General features: G+C 36.5%; 1 protein-coding gene across 1 annotated transcript in view; it reads left to right on the forward strand.

The window, feature by feature from the left end:
* Positions 1–6,462, forward strand: part of NRK (Nik related kinase) — a 151,108-nt gene extending 144,646 nt beyond the window's left edge. Inside the window, exons 28-29 of the mRNA XM_064574440.1 lie at positions 3,584–3,723; positions 5,649–6,462. Coding sequence (XP_064430510.1) covers positions 3,584–3,723; positions 5,649–5,744 — 236 coding nt within the window. The 3' untranslated portion in view covers positions 5,745–6,462. The remainder of the gene's footprint in view (positions 1–3,583; positions 3,724–5,648) is intronic.
* The last annotated feature ends 18,302 nt before the right edge of the window (positions 6,463–24,764 follow it).

Consider the following 24,764-nt stretch of genomic DNA (forward strand, 5'->3'; position numbering starts at 1 on the left):
GCATTGTTTGTTGCTTTTTCTCTAGTTCCTTAAAGTGTAGAGTTAGTTGGTGATTTGGGATTTTTCTCTTTTTTTAGTGAGGCTTGGATGGCTATGTATTTCCTGCTTAGGACCACCTTTGCAGTATCCCATAGGCTTTGGACTGGTGTGGTTTTGTTCTCATTGGTTTCCATGAATTGTTTAAGTTCTTCTTAGATTTCCTGGTTGACCCAAACATTCTTGAGCAGAGTGGTCATTAGCTTCCAAGTGTTTGAATTTCTGCCAATTTTTTTTCTTGTGATTTAGTTCCAGTTTTAAAACATTGTGGTCTGAGAATATGCAGGGAATAATTTCAGTGTTTTGGTATCGGTTGAGACCTGATTTGTGACCCAGTATGTGGTCTATTCTGGAGAAAGTTCCATGTGCACTCGAGAAGAATGAGTATTCTGTTGTTTTAGGATGGAATGTTCTGTATATATCTATGAGGTCCATCTGGTCCAGTGTGTCATTGAAAGCTCTTGTTTCTTTGTTGATTTTCTGCTTAGATGATCTGTCTATTGCTGAGAGTGGAGTATTGAGGTCTCCTACAATTGATGTATTATTATCAATATGACTCTTTATTTTGGTTAACAGTTGGCTGATGTAGATGGCTGCTCCCATGTTGGGGGCGTAGATATTTACAACTGTTAGATCTTCTTGTTGGATAGACCCTTTAAGAATGATATAGTGTCCTTCTGTGTCTCTAACTACAATCTTTAGTTTAAAATCTAATTTGTCTGATATAAGAATTGCTAGCCCAGCTTTCTTTTGAAGTCCGCTGGCATGGAAGATGGATCTCCATCCCTTCACTTTCAGTTTGGATGTATCTTTAGGTTCAAAATGAATCTCTTGTAAACAGCATATGGATGGGTCCTGTCTTTTTATCCAATCTGCAACCCTGTGCCATTTTATGGGAGCATTTAGGCCATTCACGTTGAGAGTGATTATTGAAAGATATGAGTTAATTGTCATCATGTTGCCTGTGAAGACATTGTTTTTATAGATTGTCCCTGTAAATTTCTGTTGTAGATCACTCTTGGGGTCTTTCTCCTTTTATAGAACCCCCCCTTAATATTTCTTGCAGGGCCGGCTTAGTTGTCACATATTCTTTCAATTTCTGCCAGTCTTGGAACCTCTGCATCTCTCCATCCATTCTAAATGAAAGCCTTGCCAGATAAAGTATTCTTGGCTGCATGTTCTTCTCGTTTAGTACCCTGAATATGTCTTGCCAGGCCTTTCTGGCTTGCCAGGTCTCTGTGGATAGGTCTGATGTTATTCTGATGTTCCTCCCTCTGTACATAAGGAATCTCTTCCCCCTAACTGCCCTTAAGATGGTTTCCTTGGTTCTAAGATTTGCGAGTGTTACTATTACATGCAGGGGTGTTGGCCTGTTTTCCTTGATCTTGGGAGGGGTCCTCTCTGCCTCTAGGACATGAATGTCTGTTTCATTCCCCAGATTAGGGTAGTTCTCAGCTTCGATTTGCTCAAATACATCTTCTAGTCCTCCCTCTCTCTCCACTCCCTCCGGGATTCCAATAATTCTGACATTGGAACGCTTCATGGTGTCACTTATTTCTCTGATTCTATTTTCATGGATTCTGAGTTGTTTTTCCCTGGCCTCCTCTTTTCCTTTTATCTATTAAATTGTCTTCCAGGTCACTGATTCATTCTTCTTCTTCACTTACCCTAGCTGTTAGATTATCTAGATTAGATTGGATCTCACTGATAGCATTTTTAAGTTCTGCCACTTCAGCTTTCATTCCTGCCCTTAGAGACTCTATGTTGCCATTAATCGTTTTCTCCATTCTAGCTATTGTCTTCACAATTGCTAGTCTGAATTCCATCTCCGACATCTTGGTTATATCTGCATCCATTTGTTAATCTACGGCATAAGTCATAATCTTTGAGTCTTTCCTATTTTGGGTGTTCCTCCTCCTAGTCATTCTGTTGATGGGTGGTTGAGGGAATGTATAGAGTCCAAATTATTGACCAGAACCCAAGCTAGATGCACCTGTTTTCTAGGGACCTTAGGGTTACTGGCCTCTTTTTTTTTCAGCCTGTCTTCTGTGGGATGGGCCTGCTGTGCTGTTACTCAGGCAACCCTGTTTGGGCAGAGTTGCCCTGCCCCCCCTGTGGCGGGGCATGGGCTCAGTGGGAACCAGTTTTTTAGGCTTTTGTTCTCTGGTGGCTTTCCGCGTCTCTTCCGAGAGTCAGAGCAGAAGAGACCGTTTCCAACCCTCTGCCTCAGAGCAGAGAGTTCACAGTCTGTTCTTCAGTGAGCTCTCCAGGCCACACCGTCTCCGTTTCTGTCTGTGCTGCTATAAACTGCAGCGGCCTGGGTTGTGCGCCCCTCGGCAGTGCTCCCAGTCCTGCCTCCAGCTCGGGCATGTCTCTGCCCTTTTTGCTTCTAAAACTGCCAGCTGCGGGCGCCTGGGTGGCTCAGTTGGTTAAGCGACTGCCTTCGGCTCAGGTCGTGATCCTGGAGTCCTGGGATCTAGCCCCGCATCGGGCTCCCTGCTCGGCAGGGAGTCTGCTTCTCCCTCTGACCCTACCCCCCTCATGCTCTATCTCATTCTCTCTCTCAAATAAATAAATAAAATCTTAAAAAAAAAAAAACTGCCTGCCGCTCCCAGTTCGCAGGCGCGACCCCGCAGCTCTGGGTTTCCGTCCCCCAGGCTGCCCTAAAGTCCTTTCCTGACGCCATGCAGGTCTGCGAGTCTGTGCCCCATCCCCAGCGTGCGAGGCTGTCGCTCACTGGCGGTGTAGGATCCCCACAGCCAGGCTCCCTCCTGCTGCCGTTTATCCTCCAATATCTGCCCACGGAATCACGGCTCCCTGCTTCGTACCTCGTACCTCGAAACCAACCGTCTGTGATATTCTGTTTGTAGAGATCCAGATCTTCTTACATCTCATGCTGATTTTGTGGGTGCTCAGAGTGGTCTGGTAGATAGCCAGCTCAATTCCAGGGACTAGTTGAAATAGGATCCCCTACTCCTCCACCATCTTTTCTCCCAAAAGTTAAAATCTTAATAAAATTCCCTCAGTCAGACTCAGCCTAAACAGCATCAAATTAGGTTTAGTTCTGTTTATAATGTGGTCATTCTTTGACTCGCATTAGAGTTGCTAAAGTCATTATCTGAGCAAGTCATTCTTAACAGTTTTAATTTTGAAGTTAATCAGGTTTTTATGTATGTCACTAACCCTTATGAAATGCTTTACCTCAACTAAACTGGAAAACAAAAAATGGCTGTCAGTAGATTTTACTTTCTACAAATAAGATAGAATTAATGCTTAGCTTTTTCTGTGGTATTAGAGAATGGGAATACAAAAACTAATTAAGATCTAGTTATTCAACATTGATCACAATTGTAACAGTAGATAGCCTGCTTAAATACCACTGCTGAGCAGCATAATGAACAAATGACTATAGAAGGAAGAAAAACAGAATGTGTTTACCTGAACTGTAATAATGAGCCTCTTAATAATCAAATGTTGACTGTGGTTATAATTTGCTATTAGTAATAGAAAAAACTGTATTTTTCTGATTTTTACATTTTTGTTGTAGCTTTTGAATGTACACAGCGAACCACAGGATGGGGCCAAAAGGCCATCGAAGTCCGCTCTTTGCAATCAAGGGTTCTGGAAAGTGAACTGAAGCGCAGGTCAATTAAGAAGCTGAGATTTCTGTGTACCCGAGGTGACAAGGTATTGTTTATGTCTCCCCATTATAGCAAAAATAAAGCAGGCAATGAAAATTAAGAAAATCCTTTTCTTTCTGGCCATAAATATATTTATGATATAATTCCCAAATTGGAAAACTATTGATAAAAACAATTTTTAATTTTGCAGTAGTAATAACCCATTTTACAGGAAAGAAAATTAATATTGAGATTTGTCAATTATTTGTGTAATGTGATCAATTTAACAACCAATTCAGATAGTTTAAATGGAATATATGCATTGTATAAAATCATTACAGTCTCTACATACTATGAGAAATAATAGCATGAAAAAATAATCCTAATAAAACTAGGAAACATCCACATTTTGAAGAGATTGCAGAGGATTCAAATTAATATCAGAAAAACCAGGGTAAAGCATTGTGCATGAAGGAAAAGTCCTGGTTTGCAATATGAAGGGATATCATGGGAAGAACCAGTGTTCAACGTCAGATAGACTTAGCATGGAGTCCCGGCTCTGCCACCTAATGAGGTGTAAGAACCTGGAAGTTTGATTAATCTTCTTGAGTCTTAGCTCGTTCATCTCAAAAATGAAAATATTAATAACTCTTCTGGTAACAATTTTGAAAATTAATGATAATGTGTATATAGTAAGCATATACACATATAGTAAGCAGGCACAGAGTGCCTGGCACATAAAATGTGTTAAGTCAAGGGCAGCTAGTGTTTTCATCATCATCATCAATGTCCAAACCCTTCTTAGTATATTCATTGTGGATGTGGAAAATCTTAGTCCTAACAAGGAGGCCTCTGTTTGCTATTTATGTTCATGTTCTGTTTTAATTTTCTTTAAGGCACAGAACATAGTCATAAGACATGTTCCTCTCTAAGCTGGTTAGTTTAACTCATAATACCAATCTATTGATGTCAGTCCATTCCACTGAAATAGAAAATCCCCCAACAAGTAAAAAATTTCAGTGGCCACTTAAACACCAGCAACAATGGTGAACAACATCGAATAATTTAATCATTTCCTTATATTAAAAGTAAAGCTCTGTGAATTGTGTAAGACTGTTGAATCACAGACCTGTACCTCTAAAACAAATAATACATTATATGTTAAAAAAAAAGAAGATAGTAGGAAGGGAGAAATGAAGGCGGGGGGAATCAGAGGGAGAGATGAACCATGAGAGACTATGGACTCTGAGAAACAAACTGAGGGTTTTAGAGGGGAGGGGGTTGGGGGGATGGGTTAGCCCAGTAATGGGTATTAAGGAGGGCACCTATTGAATGGAGCACTGGGTGTTATACACAAACAGCGAATCATGGAACACTACATCAAAAACTAATGCTGTAATGTATGGTGATTAACATAACATAATAAAAAAAAAGTAAAGCCAACTTGAGTAAAAGTAGATTTTTTTTTTTTTAAGATTTTATTTATTTATTTGACAGAGGGAGAGACACAGCGAGAGAGGGAACACAAGTCGGGGGAGAGGGAGAGGGAGAAGCAGGCTTCCCGCCGATCAGGGAGTCCGATGTGGGACTCGATCCCAGGACACTGGGATCATGACCCGAGCCGAAGGCAGACGCCCAACGACTGAGCCAACCAGGCGCCCTAAAAGTAGATTTTTTTAAAGCAAAGGGAATCCTTAAACAAAACCAATCAAGAATATCAGCAGATGAATTCCACAACAAAACTTAATTTTACTTAAACCATATGAAGTACAATTATATAGAATATGGTAAAAGATTGTTTTTTAATATATAATTTAGACTCCATACCAATTTAAAGTCTTGTTCTTTCTGTAAATCCTGTTCAGTAAATAGTATGGCTTAATATTTTAATTGGTTGATGTGGAATAATTGAAATTATAATTGTATCTGTCAAATATCAGGTTACAATATATTAAATATTTACTGATGGTGTCTCTTTCTCTCTTTTTAAAGCTATTCTTTACCTCTACCCTGCGTAATCGCCACAGCCGGGTTTACTTCATGACCCTTGGAAAACTTGAAGAGCTCCAAAGCAATTATGGTGTTTAAACGGTTCCAATGATTTATTACATTTACAAACATCATAAATATGCAATTTGTATCTTAAAATTTCTGAGATTAAATGAGCATTCAGTTTTATTGTTAGGGAAAAATTAAATCAGATACTTTACTTTTAATGTAGCACAAAATAGTTCTAATGAGAAATGCAGCTTTATATATAAAATTAACTATAGCAAGCTCTATGTACTCCAATGGTGTACAATATCTTTTGCACAAATTTTGTAACTTTTGTTACTGTGAATTCAAATATTACTCTTTGGACAGTTTGGACAGTATCTATATTCAGATTTTATTACATGGAGTAAAGAAACCTGTAATAAGTTAGTTTCCAAATAACTTTCAAAATAATTGGCCCTGAGTGAGGTTTTTCAAAAAAAAAAATAACAACAAACTATATGCACATTTGCAAAGTCATATAAAGAACCAAAGTTTAGATTATTAAATGAAAATATTAAGGACTATGCTATAAACCAGACTAAGGCTGAACAACCTGCATGCCTGGAGAAAACTACAGGGATAAAGGGGAAAAGGTCACCCGTTATTGTTCCTTGACATTTAAGCCCCCAGTCAACAACCAGTTGTGTTTTTCTCATACCATGTTAAGCTGGTTTCCTCCTGATAAGGAGGAAGAAAGTCTTAGATGCTTGCTTTTCCCCCAGAAGCCCTGAAGATGTGCAATAGCTGTTTAAAAAAAAAAAAAACAAAACACCAAATAATACACTTGCAAGCCTGAATACAGGACTGAACTCCTGTATACATGTACTGTAGAATGAGTTTTTTTTAAATACTTTAAAGTAGGCGTCAAATTCTAACCCCCAAAGACAGATTGGTTGATTTATCAAAATTCTTATCTGGCCAACAGTGGGACCATCAGACAACATTGAATATTTTCCCAATACCAGATTAAATTATATAAAAGTTTTCCCCAGTTATAAACAAAAAGAACAAAATGTAACAACAAAAACCTTGGCTGCTAATACTTATGTTTTTACTATTTCTATTTCTGTAAAATCAGAAATTAACCTAAAAGTGACAAGTTGGAACTTAATGTTTAGGGAAAAAAAGAAAGAAAAGAAAAGGAAAGGAAGGAAGAAATATTTTGAAAAAAAGTACAACTTTCATCAAATTTAGAGTAGTGAAAATCATGCTAGTCCATCACCCAATATGTTATAGACGCCATAGATAGGTGGTGTTTGGTCACCTATGGTAACTGCTACCTGGTGAAAAGCATAATTTCTGCATATCCATCCTCAATACCATGGTTAGTTCTGGGGCAATAGAGAAGCAACAGAACTACCACAAAGTATACCTCAGTATAATCCCTCTAGTTCTGCTTCGGAAGTATGAAGGCAGTGCTAGTGGGATAATAATTTTCAAACTACCTGGTTAACCAAAATACAAAAGCAGCTGACTATATGTGATTTCATGATAGCACATTATTTCTTGACACCTTGGTGCCAAGAATGAAGATTTGGATTTTCCTAACAACTTATATCAAGAGTGTAGTAGCTCAAAATGAGAATTTAGGAGAACCTGAATCCATGAATTAAAGAAATAAATGTGATTCACATTTCTGTTACTGTGACACAATAATGTGATCCTAAAACTGGCTTATCCTTGAGTGTTTACAACTCAAATGACTTTTTAAATGCAGTAGTTTAAAGAGAAAACAAACATTTATGTCAAATTATTTCCTTAGAAGTAGTCTTCATTATTATAAATTTGTACACCAAAAAGCCATGGGGAACTTTGTGCAAGTACCTCATTGCTGAGCAAATGGAGCTTGCTATGTTTGAATTTCAGAAAATTTTCTCATTTAAGTAGTGTGTAGAATCAAGTCTTTTAAGAATTCATTTTTTTCCTTCATAATATTTACTCAAAGTTAAGATTCAAAAATAAGTTTTATCTTAAAATCATATTTTTAAGGCAGTAAGACAGTAAACTATGTTAGGAAGTTAACTCCCATTGTGCTTTGTGGCTGTTATTCTAGTAAACAGAGACCATAGTGAACTGAATCTACAGAGATGTCCCAAAGTAAACAAACAAGAAAAATTGCAGATGTGTAACTGAGCTTTAAAGGATGAGGTATTCATGAAGAAAGAGAGCTGGGCACATATCATGAAGGGAGGTTGAAATCTTGGATAGCCCAAAAGAAAGGATTGAAAATATTTTAAGTGGTTCATGGGTAATGAATATTTCCAATTTTGATGTTATTCCATCTGGAATTTTTATATCCTTTGCCAGCTGAAACAAAGTGAAGGGACACTTAAATTTCATAGTCAGTGCACAATAATAGAAGAAATTATATCTATACCTCACTTTGTAGATCAGCACCTGGAAGCCCCAGCTCTTTACAGAAGCAATGAAGGGGGACTCCTGACCAGAAACTCCCCTAGCATTGTGCTTGAAAGCATGAAAGTTCTAGCACATTCTGAGTAGCACTGGGACAGAATACAGTTTTATTTTAGCATACTTTAGTTTTTTCACTAAAGCCCTTGTCCAAAATAAAAGGCACTGTTGGAAATATTTGAAAACTAGAAAATGATGTATGAAAAGGGTTGACAAGAAAAGCTCTGAGTGATTAGATCTGTTGAAGTAAGCTAAGAGCGTTAGAGGAAATAGTAGGAAAGGATAATCATTTAGATAGTAAAATAGGCAAAGCAGAAATCACACATATGCATATACACACATGTATGCATACATAGATACAAACCATTAGAATGCATAACTTTTAATATTTTCAGTGCTACCAGTTTCTAGAGAAAATAATCACTAGGTGTTTTCTGCCAGAACTCATTTAATTGAAACAGTTTTCATAAAACTAGGAATAATGCCACATGCATTCAATGGGATCTTTAAAAGCTCTTCAATTCTTTTTAAAAATGTGCCTATTTAAATCAATTTGTATTCAATCTGTGCTTTAACTTTAAAAATTATTGAAATAATCTTTGAGACTGTTAATTGTTTCATCAGAAAATCTGCAATGAACCATTGTTCAACCTCTAAAAATAAACATTTTAAAAATTCTTGAATGATATCAGTATTTGAAATATGTTTGTCAAAATGCCTCAGAATTAGGATTCATTCAGGGAATATTCATTTATTTAAAGTATGTAATAAGGCACTGATTGGAAAGTATTAGGCGTTTTGCTTGTTGTTCCATTAAGAATTCTGGCTAAGGAGGGTTATATTGATATGACTAAAATTTTTCTAGGTACAAAGGTAGAATTAGAAACTGATTAATTTTCCTCAAAATATGTGGGACTTCACACAGACACACAGCATCACACAGCATGGGTAAAACTCAAGGAAATTTTAATCTGACTCCCTTCCCATCCCAGCCCAGTGTCCTGAAGTCCAGTGAAGAAGTAAGAGGAGAGAGCTTATCTGAAGAGAGGAGTAAAAGTTTTATAGTTTCTTAGCATTCAAGAAAAGGGTTAGTGCTGGCTGATGGTTGAAAATGGAAGTTGGAATAATTATGGCAGGTTGTCAAGGAAGCTGAGTCCTTCATTTGGGAAGAGAAGAGGAATGACACTTCTCTCAGCAAGTCACAGAATCATTAGAGGCATGACCCCATGAGTATTCTATTGTTTCAGAACATTCTGGAGAGAAGTTTATCAAGCTTTCCCATTAGGGCCAGCTAAATTTGGTCCTAATTTGTCAAGTGTGGTAAGGCATCCATGAGTTGGGTTACCTAGACATGACAAGCTCATCCAGGCTTTTAGAGTCTAAATTCAGAGTGCTTCTATGATCAAATTGACTCATTTAGCTTAATATATAGAGCCCACAGGCTTCAACTATTTTAAGGGGCAGTGAGCCAAGGAATAAAAATAGCATCACAGATTGGAGTTAGAATGGGCAGGGTGATGACCCAAGGCTGAAAGAGGGCATTATCCTAGGAATGCTTTACCAAAGCATAGGGACAGAGTAGGTCATGAGTAGAAGTTGCTATTAGTAACTTTATCATTCTCAAATGGAGCAGTGGGTTTACAGACTCCAATACTGCAAATCTATTAACTGAACCTTTTCCAACATTATGATTTCCATTATAATAGCACCTGTTTATTTACAGGGCCTTTGGCCGTCACTTAAGAATACTCAGGTTCCTGAAGATAATAAAGCCATTGAGTATAGCTACTCTTTAATTCCAAAAATTGAGTAGAAGGTAGCTAATGAATTAAAGGCCAAATATGTTTCAGAAAACATTGTCATATATCATGTTTTATGTTGTTCACAACCATTTCAACTGATAAAAATATAGTTCCTGAGGGAGTAAAATTTATTCTATATGGATTTATATTTTTAGAAGCTAGTCCACACCCTACTTTGTAGATGAATACAAAATCAGGTTGGGGATTAACTTTCTCTAATAGCTTTGCCACCCTATATGTCAAAGTGCCTTGTTTGGTGCTTATCATACAGCAAAGACATAAAACATGAGTTGAAAATGAGAAATGTACTTTTTTTTCGCCTTGACTGTCCTTTGCTATTTTATTTACAACAGTTTAAAATTAAAATTCACATACCCATTTGTTTCATCAAAGTACCATCTGTGTCTGGTGATCAAAGAGTAATGACCTATTTTGGGTAATTTCAAATGATTTTACCCTACAAACCTGAAATTAAACAAAGAATAGGTCAAAATAAAATTAAAATTGTCTTCTCAAGTTTTGTTAAATTTTATTTTTTGGAGTTTTATTTTTTTTATTTTTTGTTTTTTATTTAAGTATAATTCAGGTACAGTGTTATATTAGTTTCAGGTATACAATGCAGTGATTCAGAAATTCTGTACATTACTCAGTACTCATCACAGTAGGTGTACTCTTAATCCCCTTTATTACACCCATACCCACCCCCAGCATTACTTTAAAAGCAACACATGAGAGGCCACTATGCCTCTTTAGTAATTACCCAAAGGTCATGAGTAATGACAAAGATTGTTTAATAACATAAAAATAGCACATAAGCCATTCAACTGGCTGTTTTGCACAAATATTTGTTTTGAATGTAGCTCTTTTTCACAAGATTGACTCTATGTTATATCATCTTGAGACATATTTAAGGGTCATCAAAACTTATCAATATACTTTTTGATCCCAAAATTTTAAGTTACGTTCTCGAAGGTATATATCAGATTCCAGGCATTCCCTGAAGGTACGTTTTGAGCAGATTGAGTGTATCTGACTTGCAGGTGGACAGATAGCCATTAAAATGCATGCCAAATGGGACCATCTTTCCAAAAGTCTAAAGGAAAACATGCAACACCATGAAGTTGAGTCTTACAAGTCAAGAGAGTCAGAAATGAATACAATAAATTTCAAAGCAAATTAGACTACTCACAGAGCTAGAAAATCCTAAAATTTGTATGGAACCACAAAAGACCCCACGTAGGCAAAGCAAACTTGAAAAAGAAAGCAAAGCTGGAGACATCACAATTCCAGACTTCAAGTTATATTAGTGATGAAAATCCTCTCTCTACTAAAATTAATACTATATGACAGACTGGGAAAATAAGTGCTTCATTTGAAAAAAAATGGGCAGAAGACATGAACAGATATTTCTCCAAAGACATTCAGATGGCCAACAGACACATGAAAAGATGTTCAACATTACTCATCATCAAGGGAATGCAAATCAAAACTACAATGAGATATACCACCTCACACCTGTCAGAATAACTAAAATCAAAAGCAGAAGAAACAAGTGTTAGTGTGGATAGAGAGAAAAAGGAACCATCTTGCACTTTTGGTGGGAATTCAAACTGGTGCAGCCACTGTGGAAAATGGTATGGAAGGTCCTCAAAACATTAAAGATAGAACTACCCAACAATCCAGTAATTGCACTACTTTGTATTTATCCCAAAATACAAAAACAGTAATTCAAAGGGATAAATACACTCCTATGTTTATAGCAGCATTATTTATAATAGGCAAGATGTGGAACCAAGGTTAAAGAAGATGTGAGATACACACACACACACACACACACACACACTGGAATATTATTCAGCCACAAAAAAAGAATGAAACCTTGCAACAACATGGATGGAGCTAGAGAGTATAATGTTAAGCGAAATAAGTCAGAGAAAGGCAAATACCATTTGATTTCACTCATATGTGGGATTTAAGAAACAAAACAAATGAGCAAAGGAAAAAAAATAGAGAGAAACCAAGAAATAGACTCTTAACTATAGAGAACAAAGTAATGGTTACCAAAAGGAAGGTGGGTGGGTGGGGATGGGTGAAATAGGTGATGGGGATTAAAGAGTACAATTATGATGAGCACCCAGTAATGTAGAGAATTGTTGAATTACTGCATTGTATGCTGGAAACTAATATAACACTGTATGTTAACTATACTGGATTTAAAATTAAAAACTTAATTGGGGTGCCTGGGTGGCTCAGTCGGTTTAGCATCTGCCTTCAGCTCAGGTCATGATCTCAGGGTCCTGGGATCAAACCCCACATTGGGCTCTCTGCTTAGCAGTAAGTCTGCTTCTCCCCTCTTCCTCTGTGATCTCTCTTGCTTTCACTCTATCTCAAGTAAATAAATAATATCTTTTTTAAAAAACTTAATTAAGAAAAACTTATATCCGAAAATATAAGACATATTTGTGAATTTTACTCCACAAACTTGAATGTGCAAAAACCAAAACAAACAAACGAGAAAACAAAAAAATGGTTATTTGAATTCCAACTCATCCCATCAATCTAAGAGGAAATTTATTCTTAATCATTATTTGGACTTTCCTCATTCATCCATTAAGGTCCTACAAATGTCTAGGGGAATCATAAAATTGAGGGATACTCCCATTGGTTTACACTAGTCAATATTGATATTGCTCATTTAGTCCCTTGTAGTGACTCTGATACTTCTGTGTTATGTCTGGCCATGGAAATCTTAGGCAAAGCAGGGAGTCCAGATAACTTGGGTCATATCTACTGTGGTCACACTACTGCCCTGGGTGCTGAGTGGGCATGAGTCCCTGCTGTTTTAGTAACCTGAATTCCTTATATCCTTCCTACTCCTGATGAATCTCTTTCTCTCTCCCTAAACTCTTGTGTTTTTGTTCTACCTCATCCCTTATAAAATGTAGTTACCTCTTTCCCTTTCTTTCATGAGAATGACATAACATAATTGTGTCAAAGAGCTTAGGCTTTAAAAAAATCCAGCAAGAGATTTTGAGAAAATTTTTCCTTTAAGCTCCACTATATAAACTCTGTACCTGCCCAAGGAAAAACCCTCCGTAAACTTGGGGAGAGAAACTCAGAACAAATTAAGAACACAATTAGTTTATCCTGTCACCGACATATGAAAAAGAATTCAACTTAATGCAATCAAAGAAATGAAAATTTTGAAAAAGGCAACACTATTATTGCTATGATAAGGAAATCCAGAAATTTCTAATCATCTCTCATTACCATCTCTACAATCCTCTTCCTCATACCCTGATACTTTCCTTTATGTCCTGTTGCAGCTTCCAAACCATTGTCCCTTCTAGATCATTGTCCCTCCTTTCTCCTTGATGGCCCCCACCTTTAAAACTCTTGCTATCCGATGATATTATGCATTACCCCTTCATTTTTGCAGTCATGTATAGACCCCCACATCATTCCTCCTGATTCTTTAAAAGCGTTAAAAACGTTATCATTGGCTGTCATTTATTCCAACACCACTAATCCTTGATAAAGTTAATATCTACTTAACTGATTCTGTCAATGTCCTTCCTCCTCTCATCCATGACTTCCGAGCCAAATAATCTTGACCACATTATCTCAGCCACCTACTTCCACAGTAATATACCCTGGACCATATAATTACCAATAACTATACTTATAACTTTATTTTCAATTGTCTCACTCTGAAATCACTAATTTTTCCAGCTGACTCCTACTATCACCGGACTCCAGAAATTCTTTGACCTCATATGGACCCACAATCCATTGATTTTAACATCTTTTTACTCCCCTTCACCCTCCCCCAAAGAAGTTCTCACTCTCTTACTCAGCTAAGATTTCATGGTGTATCAACCTAATCAATCCTTTGCATGGACCCTTAATTCTATAGCTTTTCTTTAGCTTGGCAAAATCACAAATATCTTTGAATTGAACTCTTCATCCCTTCCATACCCACACCAGTGCAGCTGACTGTGGCTATAGAAAATACACAAGCATGCTAACTGCTCTCATTTTTAATTCATGACTGAAAGCCACCAGTGGGCTGACAATGCCACCCAGTAACATGATACATTCCCTTAGTCCACTTACATCTAAGAAGATTAAAAATTCATACTTTTCTTCTATCCTTAATCCTCCAAAATCTCCTCCCTCATTCTCATTTTCACCTAATGACCTCTATTCACACTTCACTGAGAAAATAAAAACAACCACCTTCTTACCCACCCACATATCAAATTGATTTTATTCAGTTCCTCTTACTCAGATCAGTTTTGTATTAATTCCAATCAGATTTTCATCCCCAGTACTCCATGCCAAGAGCTAAAGAGCCCTTCTCAGTGTCATCAATGACCTCTACAATGTTAAATACAATGCCAATTCTTCCCAGTCCTTTTTTATTTAACATATCAGTAATGTTTGACAAAATTGATCACTCTATCCTCCTTGAAACAGTTTCTTCTCTTGGCTTCTGGGATACCACTCTCTTCTGATTTGTCTCCTACATCACTAGTGCAGTTGACTATGACTGTAGAAAAATATACAATTATGCTAACTGGTCTCATTTCTTCTGGTCTCCTCTACTGGTTTCTTCTCATTCTCTAATCTCTAAATGTTGTGATATCTCGGGGCTCAGTTCTAGTATCTTATATCTCTTTATTTACAATTTGTCCATAGGTGATAGCACCCTAGTCTCATACATTTTTATGTCCTCTATCTATCCACTGACAAAACCCAAATAATTATCTCTAGTCTAAACCACTCTTCTGAGCTCCCAGACTCATATAACATACTGCTTTGCACACCATGAAGTTTACCACTTTAAAGTGTACAATTCATTGGCTCTTAATATATTTACATATTGTGCAAACATCACCATAAACAAATTACAGAACATTTTATCACCCCCAAAAGAAACCTCACACCCATTAGTAGTCATTCACCATTAACCCTCCAAACTTTCACAACCCTAGGCAACCATTAATACGCTGTCTTTATACACCTGCCTATTCTGGACAATACATTTAAATGGAATTATACAATATGTGGCCTTTTATGATTGGATCTTTTCAATTAGCAAAATGTTTTTCAGGTTAATATATTTTATAGCATGTACTTCATTTCTTTTCTTGTTGAATAATATCCCATGGTATGAATATACTCTATTTTATTTATCCATTTATCAGTTGATAGACATTTGGGTTGTTTCTACTTTGGGCTATTATGAATAATGCTGAACATTCGTGCACACATCTTTGTGTGTATATGTTTTTATTGCTCTTGGGTATGTACTTAAGAGTAGAATTTCTGGGGGCATGTGGTGACTCTATGCTTAACATTTTAGGATTTGTCAACTGTTTTCTAAAGCAGCTGCACCATTTTACATTCCCACCAACAATGTATGAGGGTTTCAATTTCTCCACATCATGGAAAATACTTATGTTTTTTTTTTTTTAAATAATAGTCATCCTAGTGTGTGTGTGAAGTAGTATTTCATTATAGTTTTGACTTGCATTTCCCTAATGACTAATCATATATATTTTTGAGTGATATATATTCATATCTTTTGCCATTTTAATGAGGTTATTTGTCTGTTGTTGAGTTGTAAAAATCCCTTATACATTCTGGATCCAACTCATTTAACAGCTATGTGATTAGCAAATTTTTTCTACCAGTCCATGAGTAATCTTTTCATTTTATTACTGGTATCATATGTACTACAGAAGTTTTTAATTTTGATGAACTCCAATTTACCTTTTTTCCCTTTGGTTACTGTGCTTTTGGTGTCATATCCAAGAAATTGTTGCAAATCCAATGCTATTAAGCTTTTCCCTTATGTTTTCTTTTAAGAATTTGATAGTTTCAGGGGTGCCTGGGTGGCTCAGTTGTTAAGCATCTGCCTTCGGCTCAGGTCATGATCCCAGCATCCTGGGATAGAGCCCTGCATCAGGCTCCCTGCTCCGCGGGAAGCCTGCTTCTCCCTCTCACAGTCCCCCTGGTTGTGTTCCCTCCCTCGCTATGTCTCTCTCTGTCAAATAAATAAATAAAATCTTTTAAAAAATTAAAAAAAAGAATTTGATCGTTTCAGTTCTTACAGTTAGGTCTTTGATCCACTTTGAGTTAATTTTTGTGTATGGTGTGAGATAGAAGTCCAACTCATTTAAATTTTTTGTACCTGAATATTCAATTATACTAGAAACATGTGTTGAACACACTTTCCCCAACTGAATTGTCTTATTTCCCATGTTAAAAATCAAGGACCATAAATGTATAGACTTTTTTTTTCAGAACTCTTAATTTCATGCCACTGATCTATATTTATGCCAGTACCATGCTGTTTTAATTACTGTATATTTGTACTAAGTCTTGAAATGGGAGTGTGACTCTTTCATCTTTGCTCTTCTTTTTCAAGATTATTTTAGATCCCTTGCAATTCAGTATACATTTTGAGATTAGCTTGTCAATATCTGAAAAAAAAAAAGGAAGCCCAATCGTTTCATAAAGATTGTGTTGAATATGTAGATCAACATGGAGAGTACTACTATCTTAACAATGTTAAGTCCATTAATCCATAACACAGATTGCGTTTCCACTTATTTCTGTCTTCTTTAATTTAATTCATTGATATATTATAGTTTTACGTGTACAAATCTTGCACTCCTTTTGTTAAATACATCCCTAAGCATATCATTCTTTTTGATGCCATTGTAAATGGAATTTTTTCTTAATTTCCTTTTTATGTCTGCATTACCTGAAATTCTAGGTTTTTAATTTCTCAGTGAGCAAATTCCAAAGCTTTACACCTGAGTTTTATTGGTCACCTAGCACAATATTGATTGCATAACCATTTAACAACTGGCTAAAAACCTACTATGTTCCAGGAACTTAATGCAAACAATAAAAAGATAAGTATTTCACATTCCATAACACTGAGAGAGAGAAGGGGGAGAGAAATATAGTCCAAAAATCATTTTAAAATTATTTTCATATTTTCACTAAGATTGTAAACAGCTAACTGCTAACATTTCAAAAAAAGTAAATTTAGCTCAACCCAAATATCTCAAAACAAATCCAAAGAGAACAATAAATATATTTTAGATGTATGGAGAAGTAAAAGATTCATCAAAAGATAACTAAGCATATCTAGCAAAAGGCAACAATGAAAATTTATCTTCTGTAATACAAATTCAGCTACTATATTTAATTTTTTGAAGTTTTTATAAATGGTATTGTTTGCAATTTTGGTTTCTAATTGTTTATTGCTAGTATATAGAAATATAATTAAATTTTGTTTATTGACTTTGTTGTATCCTATCACCTTGCTAAATTAACAGTTTTAGGAGCTATTTGTAGATTCCTTAAGATTTATTATGTACACTATTATTTCCTAATAAAGACAGTTATATTAAAACTTTCCTTTTTATATAGTTTATTGCTTTCATGTGTTTATATAGTATCCTGCAACTTTGTTGGATTCATTTATTTGCTGTAATAGTTTTTGTAGAATCTTTATGATTTCCTATGTATAGGGCCATGCCATCTGTGAATAGATATGGTTTTACTTCTTCCTGTACGATTTGGATGCTTTTTACTTCCCAGCATCCAATTAAATCCCATTTGTGACAGTGCATAACTCTTTTTATATACTGTTGGATTCAGTTACCAAATATTTTGTTGAATATTTTTTGTATTTAATTTCATGAGAAATACTCATCTATAATTTTCATTTGGGGTTATGTTTGTCTAACTTTGATATCAGAATAATACTGACTTCATGAAATTATTTGGGGAGCTTTTTCCCCTCATCTCTTTTCTGGAAGAAAATCTGCAGAAGTGTGAATTCATTCAATGTTTGTTAGAATTATCCAGCAAAGCCATCTGGGCCTAAGGATTTCTTTTCAGGTGGGAGGGAATATTGAAATTATAATTAAATTTCTTTACTGGTTATAGGACTATTCAGATTGTTTAATTCATCTTGGTTAAGTAATAGTTTTTATTAGTTTATTGTTTTTGAGGAACGGCCCAATTCTTCTAAGGTGCTCATAGTATTCCCTTGTCAATTTAATGACTTAGGGTTATTCCCCAACTCAGTTTTGATAGTCGTGATTTATATCTTCTATCTCTTTATTTTTGTCTGTCTTATCAGAAGTTTCCAAATTTTATTGCTCTTTGGAGAAACATGTTGTTTTGTTGATTTTTTTTATAGTTTTCCAATTTTCACTTTCATTGATTCTTGCTCTTTTTTTTTCCTTGCTCTTATCTTTATTATCTCTTTCATCTGCTTGCTATGGATTTATTTCGCTCTTTTTCTATTTCCTTGATGTAAGAACTTACATTATTAATTTGAGACCTTCCTTTATTTCTAATGTAAGCATCTAATGCCATAAATATGTTAGAGCTTAATTCTGCAATTTTATTTTTTCTGTTTCATCTACTTCTCTTTTTTCTGTTTCTTATTCTTTTCTTGTGTGTTCCTTGAATATTCTTAAGATTCCATCCTGCTTTATTTATAATGATTTTTAGTGTATTGTTTTGTATAATTTTTCTACTGGTTACACTGAGTATTAACGTGTACTTACATGACTTATCATAGCCTATTTGGCCACATGAAGTAAAATGTGGAAACCTTACTTCCACATAGGCTTTACCTTCCTCATTTGAAAATATCATTGACTTAACAAATGGTGTTATAATCTTTTCAATTATCATTTATATATGATGATATGTAAATTATCTATCATTTCACATAGTGATATCTAAACATCATTACAATTTATACAGCTCATGATGGAAGAAATACTTTATTGTATTATCTTTCTGCTTTTTCTTTTTTTCTTTCTTTTTTTCTGAGTCTCCAGATTCTTTCTTGTATCATTTCCTTTCTGTTGGAAGAACTTCCTTTCACTGATCTTTAGTTGTAGGTCTTCTAGAAACCTTCTAAGATTCTTTTAGCTTTCCTTAATCCTAGAGTGAATTTATTTATACCTTCATTTCTGAAGAATATATTCACAAGATACAGAATCCAAAGCGGACAGTTCTTTTCTTTCAGTGCTTGAAAAGCATGTGTCACTATCATTTGGCCTCCATGGTGTTAGATGAAAAATCTTCTCTCATTCTAGTTGATGCAAATCCATAGGTAATTCATTCTTTATCTCTGGATGTTCTCAAGATTTTTGCTTTACCTTTTGTTTTCAGAAAATTAATTATGCTATGTTTTTGGGTAGTTGTCTTTGACTTACCATTTTTGAATTTTATCAGATTCTTGAATTTTTAGGCTTATACTTTTCACCATATTTGAGATGTTTTCAGCCATTATTTCTTTGTATTCTTTTCCATTCCTCTCTTTCTCTCTCTTGTCCTTCTGCAACCCTGATAGTACAAATGTTAGCTCTTTGTTATTTTCCCACAAGTCCTTGTGACTTTGTTCATTTTTACTTTTTTTAGTCTATTTTCTTTCTGTTGTTCAGAATGAAGAAATTCTATTGACCTGTACTCAAACTCACTGATTCTATTGCTGTCATCTCCACTCCACTCTTGAACCCATTTAAAATGTTTTCTTTTTATTTCTATGATTCTATTTTACAGTTCTATAACTTGTTTATTTTTATAACATTTATCTCTTTGCTGAGATTTTCTAATCTTTCATTTATTTCAAGAAAATTTGTAATTGATTTTTAAAGTATTTTATGACTGCTTTAAAATCTTTGTCAGATCATTTCAACATTTTTGGGTAAGTTTTAAGAAACCTAACTAAATATAGATCATTATGGCCAATTAAAATTTAGCATCTAATTTGAGATGTACTGTATCTCTAAAATACATACTGGATTTCAGAGATGTAGTATGAAAGAAAGAATGTAAGATATCCTATTAATAAATGTTTTGTATTGATCCTAGGTTGCAATCATATTTTGGATAATTAGGTTTGATAAAATATGTTGATAAAATTAATTTCAGAGAGCCTTGGAAAGATTGCAGAGTAGGAGGACCCTAAGCTCACCTTGTCCCACATGTAAAACTATATATCACCCACATCCCAGTAAAAAAAACTAGAGTGATCCAAAGACTGGCAGAATAAACTCCACAACTAAATGTAGAGAAGAAGACACGTAGGAGATGTTAGGAAGGGCAGAAAAGGTGGTTGGGAGCTGCTTGCAGGAGGGAGGGAGGCTGCAGTCATGGAGAGGGAAAAGCACCAGGGACCCACACAGGGTAAGTAAATCCCGATAACATCTGGACTTGAAAACCAGAGGGACTGAATTCCCTGAGTTTGTATAACCAGCAGGACTTGGAGGCTGGAGTTTTAAGGTCAGCTGACTCAGCACTGGGATAGCCAGGAGAGTGAGTGATAGCCAGGTCCCCAGCCTTCAAGAGACAACAGCCTGCAGAGAGACAACATAGAAGAGACAGCTTGCACAACAGGAGAGAGAACTGTTTATACTGATTTCAGAACATGTTGGAGATTTCTCTGGGAACAAAGTAACTGACAGGTACCAATTTCCTCCCTGGCTCCCCCAGCATAAACACAGGGCCACCTGTGGGAGGCAGCACTGCACAGACACTTGTTATCTAATCTGCTAGTATTGCACCCCACCCACAAGTTCTCCTGAGGACTCACACACTTTAAGCCTGCTGGCTTCCACCCTGGGCTTAGTGCAAGTTTTGTTAAGGCCATGCACACCTCACCCAACTACTGCCTCCACACACCATGCTCCCACAGCCACCACACTTCAGGGGATTCTGCCTAGGAATAGTGGCTCAGGGCAAATTTTCTTAAAGACTTGAGCACACCTCCCAGCCACCACATGCCTCCAGCCACCACCATGCTTCATGTCCAGCCTCTGCATACACAGATGTCATGTGCCATGCCCAGCAGAGTGTCTTGCCTCTGGCTGCTGCCACTAATGCATGCCATGCACCAGGCCACCACCATGTTTCAGGGGATCTGGTTGAGGACTTGTGACTCAGTGCAAATTTTGCTAACACCACAGGTCCACTCCTGAGCCCTTCTATGATCATGTGCCCTCAGAGCTAGCCTGCTTGGGTCTCACTAACACTACAGAGAGTAAGCACAGCCCACAATAAGCAGAGAGTCAGTGCAGATGTCTGGACTAAAAGGGAAAGCAACTGAGACGCAATAGCAGGATGCAGCAACACATATAGAAGACTCCCCTGAAGTGCCAGGTTCTGGTGAACAGGGGACACTGCACTGCCGGGCACTACAGGACCTTTTCCTCATAAAGTCACTACTTTCAAGAGCAAAAGTTGTAACTGAATTTCCTAACACACAGAAACATACACAGAGAGGCAGACAAAATAAGGAGACAAGAATTTGTCCCAAATGAAAGAACACAACACAATCATAGTGGGAGATCTAAGCAAAAGAGAAATTAATATGCTTGAAAGAGAATTTAAATTAATGATCATAAAAATATTCACTGGACTTGAGAAAAGATGGAAAACATCAGTGAGACCCTTAACAAGGATGTAAAAAATAACATATCAGAGATGAAGAACTCAATAAATGAAGTTAAAAATACAATAGTTGGAATAAACAGTAGGATGCAGGAAGCAGAGGAACATATCAGTGATTTGGAGGACATAAAGTAATAGAAAACAATCAAGTTAAACAGGTGACAGACAAATACTGCATAATGAGAATAGACTTAGAAAACCCTGTGACTCCATCAAGCATAATAACATGCGCATTATAGAAATCCTAGTGGGGGGCCCGTAAAATGAATTTGAAGAAATAATAGTTGAAAATGTCTTGAATCTGGGGAAAGAAACAGAGATCCAGATTCAGGAGGTACAGAGAGCCTCCAACAAATTCAACCCGAGGAGGTCCACACCAAGACACATAGTAATTAAAATGGAAAAAAAAAAAATAGTGACAAAGAATGAATTTTAAAGGTTGAAAGAGAGAAGATAGATGCATACAAAGGAAACCCCATAAGGCTACCAGCTGATTTTTCAGCAGAAACTTTGTGGGCTAGAAGAAAGTGGCACATTATATTCAAAGTGCTGAAGGGAAAAATCTGTGGCCAAGAATACTCTATGCTGAGAATCTATCATTCAGAATGGAAGGAGAGATAAAAATTTTCTCAGACAGAAACAAAACAAAACTGAAGGAGCTCATGACCTCTAGACCAACCCTACAAGACATATTTTAAGGGTACTCTTTGGGTAGAAAGCAAAGACCATAAGTAAGAACATACAAAGTAAAAAACGCAAAAGCAGTAAAAATAAGTACTTCTGTAAAAATCAGTAAAGGGATTTATAAAATAAAATGATGCAAAATATGACACCAAATATCTGAAACATGGAGGGGAGATGAGTAAAGAATGAGTTCAAGGGACGCCTGGGTGGCTCAGTCGTTAAGCGTCTGCCTTCGGCTCAGGTCATGATCCCAGGGTCCTGGGATTGAGTCCCACATCGAGCTCCTTTCTCAGTGAGGAGCCTGCTTCTCCCTCTCCCTCTGCTGCTCCACCTGCTTGTGCTCTCTCTCTCTCTCTCTGACAAATAAATAAATAAAAATCTTAAAAAAAAAGAATGAGTTCAACATTAAGTGACCATCAGCTTAATATAGACTGCTATATGTAGAATATGTTTTATGCAAACCTAATGGTAACCGCAAATGAAAAAACAGTACTAGCTATACAAAAATTAAAGAGGAAGGAATCTAAGTGCATCACTAAAGAAAACCAGCAAACAATGAGAGAGAGAAAGAGAAGAAAGGATCAGAGAAAAACTACAAAAACAACAAGTAACAAAATGGGAGTAAATACATATTGATCAATAATTACTTTGAATATAAATGGACTCCACCCAAAAGACATAGGGTGACAGAGTGGATAAAAATACAAGACCTATCTATATACTGCCTACAAAAGACTCATTTCAGACACAAAGACATCTGAAGATTGAAAGAGAGGGGATGGAGAAATATGTGTTATGCAAATGGATGTCAAAAGAAAAGCCAGAGTGGCAATATGTATATCAGACAAAAGAGACTTTAAAACAAAGTCGAATAATCCTAAAATTTGTATGGAACCAGAAAACACCCCGAATAGCCAGAGGAATGTTGAAAAACGAAAGCAAAGCTGGTGGTATCACAATTCCGGACTTCAAGCTCTATTACAAAGCTGTCATCATCAAGACAGTATGGCACTGGCAAAAAACAGACACATAGATCAATGGAACAGAATAAAGAGCCCAGAAATGGACCCTCAACTCTATGGTCAACTAATCTTCGACAAAGCAGGAAAGAATGTCCAATGGAAAAAAGAGAGTCTTTTCAACAAATGGTGTTGGGAAAATTGGACAGCCACATGCAAAAGAATGAAACTGGACCATTTCCTTACACCACACACAAAAATAGACTCAAAATGGTTGAAAGACCTAAATGTGAGACAGGAGTCCATCAAAATCCTAAAGGAGAACACAAACAGCAACCTCTTTGACCTCAGCCACAGCAACGTCTTCCTAGAAACATTGCCAAAGGCAAGGGAAGCAAGGGCAAAAATGAACTATTGGGACTTCATCAAGATAAGAAGCTTTTGCACAACAAAAGAAACAGTCAACAAGACCAAAAGACTACCGACAGAATGAGAGAAAGATATTTGCAAAAGACATATCAGATAAAGGGCTAGCATCCAAAATCTATAAAGAACTTATCAAACTCAACACCCAAAGAACAAATGATCCAATCAAGAAATGGGCAGAAGACATGAACAGACATTTTTCCAAAGAAGACATCCAAATGGCCAACAGACACATGAAAAAGTGCTCAACATCGCTTGGCATCAGGGAAATCCAAATCAAAACTACAAAGAGATACCACCTCACACCAGTCAGAATGGCTAAAATTAGCAAGTCAGGAAACGACAGATGTTGGTGGGGATGTGGAGAAAGGGGAACCCTCCTACAGTGTTGGTGGGAATGCAAGTTGGTGCAGCCACTCTGGAAAACAGTATGGAAGTTCCTCAAAAAGTTGAAAATAGAGCTACCATATGATCCAGCAATTGCACTACTGGGTATTTACCCCAAAGATACAAAAGTAGGGATCTGAAGGGGTATGTACACCCCGATGTTTATAGTAGCAATGTCCACAGTAGCCAAACTGTGGAAAGAGCCGAGATGTCCATCGACAGATGAATGGATAAAGAAGATGTGGTATGTATATATACAATGGGATATTATGTAGCCATCAAAAGGAATGAAATCTTGCCATTTGCAACAACGTGGATGGAACTGGAGGCTATTATGCTGAGCGAAATAAGTCAATCAGAGAAAGACATGTATCATATGACCTCACTGATATGAGGAATTCTTAATCTCAGGAAACAAACTGAGGGTTGCTGGAGTGGTGGGGGGTCGGGGGAATGGGGTGGCTAGGGGATAGACATTGGGGAAGGTATGTGCTATGGTGAGCACTGTGAATTGTGTAAGACTGTTGAATCATAGACCTGTACCTCTGAAACAAATAATACATTATATGTTTTTTAAAAAACAGAAGAAGAAGATAGCAGGAAGGGAAAAATGAAGGGGGGGAATCAGAGGGGGAGATGAACCATGAGAGACTATGGACTCTAAGAAACAAACTGAGTGTTCTAGAGGGGAGGGGGGGTGGGAGGATGGGTTAGCTTGGTGATGGGTATTAAAGAGGGCATGTACTGAATGGAGCACTGGGTGTTATACACAAACAATGAATCATGGAACACTACATCAAAAACTAATGATGTAATGTATGGTGATTAACATAACATAATAATAAAAAAAAGGACAATATAAAATAATGAAGGGGACAATCCAATAAGAAGGTAAAACAATT

This window comes from Mirounga angustirostris, unplaced genomic scaffold (genome assembly GCF_029215605.1).
Source record: "Mirounga angustirostris isolate CCGP_5_RB_7025 unplaced genomic scaffold, mMirAng1.0.hap1 SCAF_11, whole genome shotgun sequence".
Lineage (NCBI taxonomy): Eukaryota > Metazoa > Chordata > Mammalia > Carnivora > Phocidae > Mirounga > Mirounga angustirostris.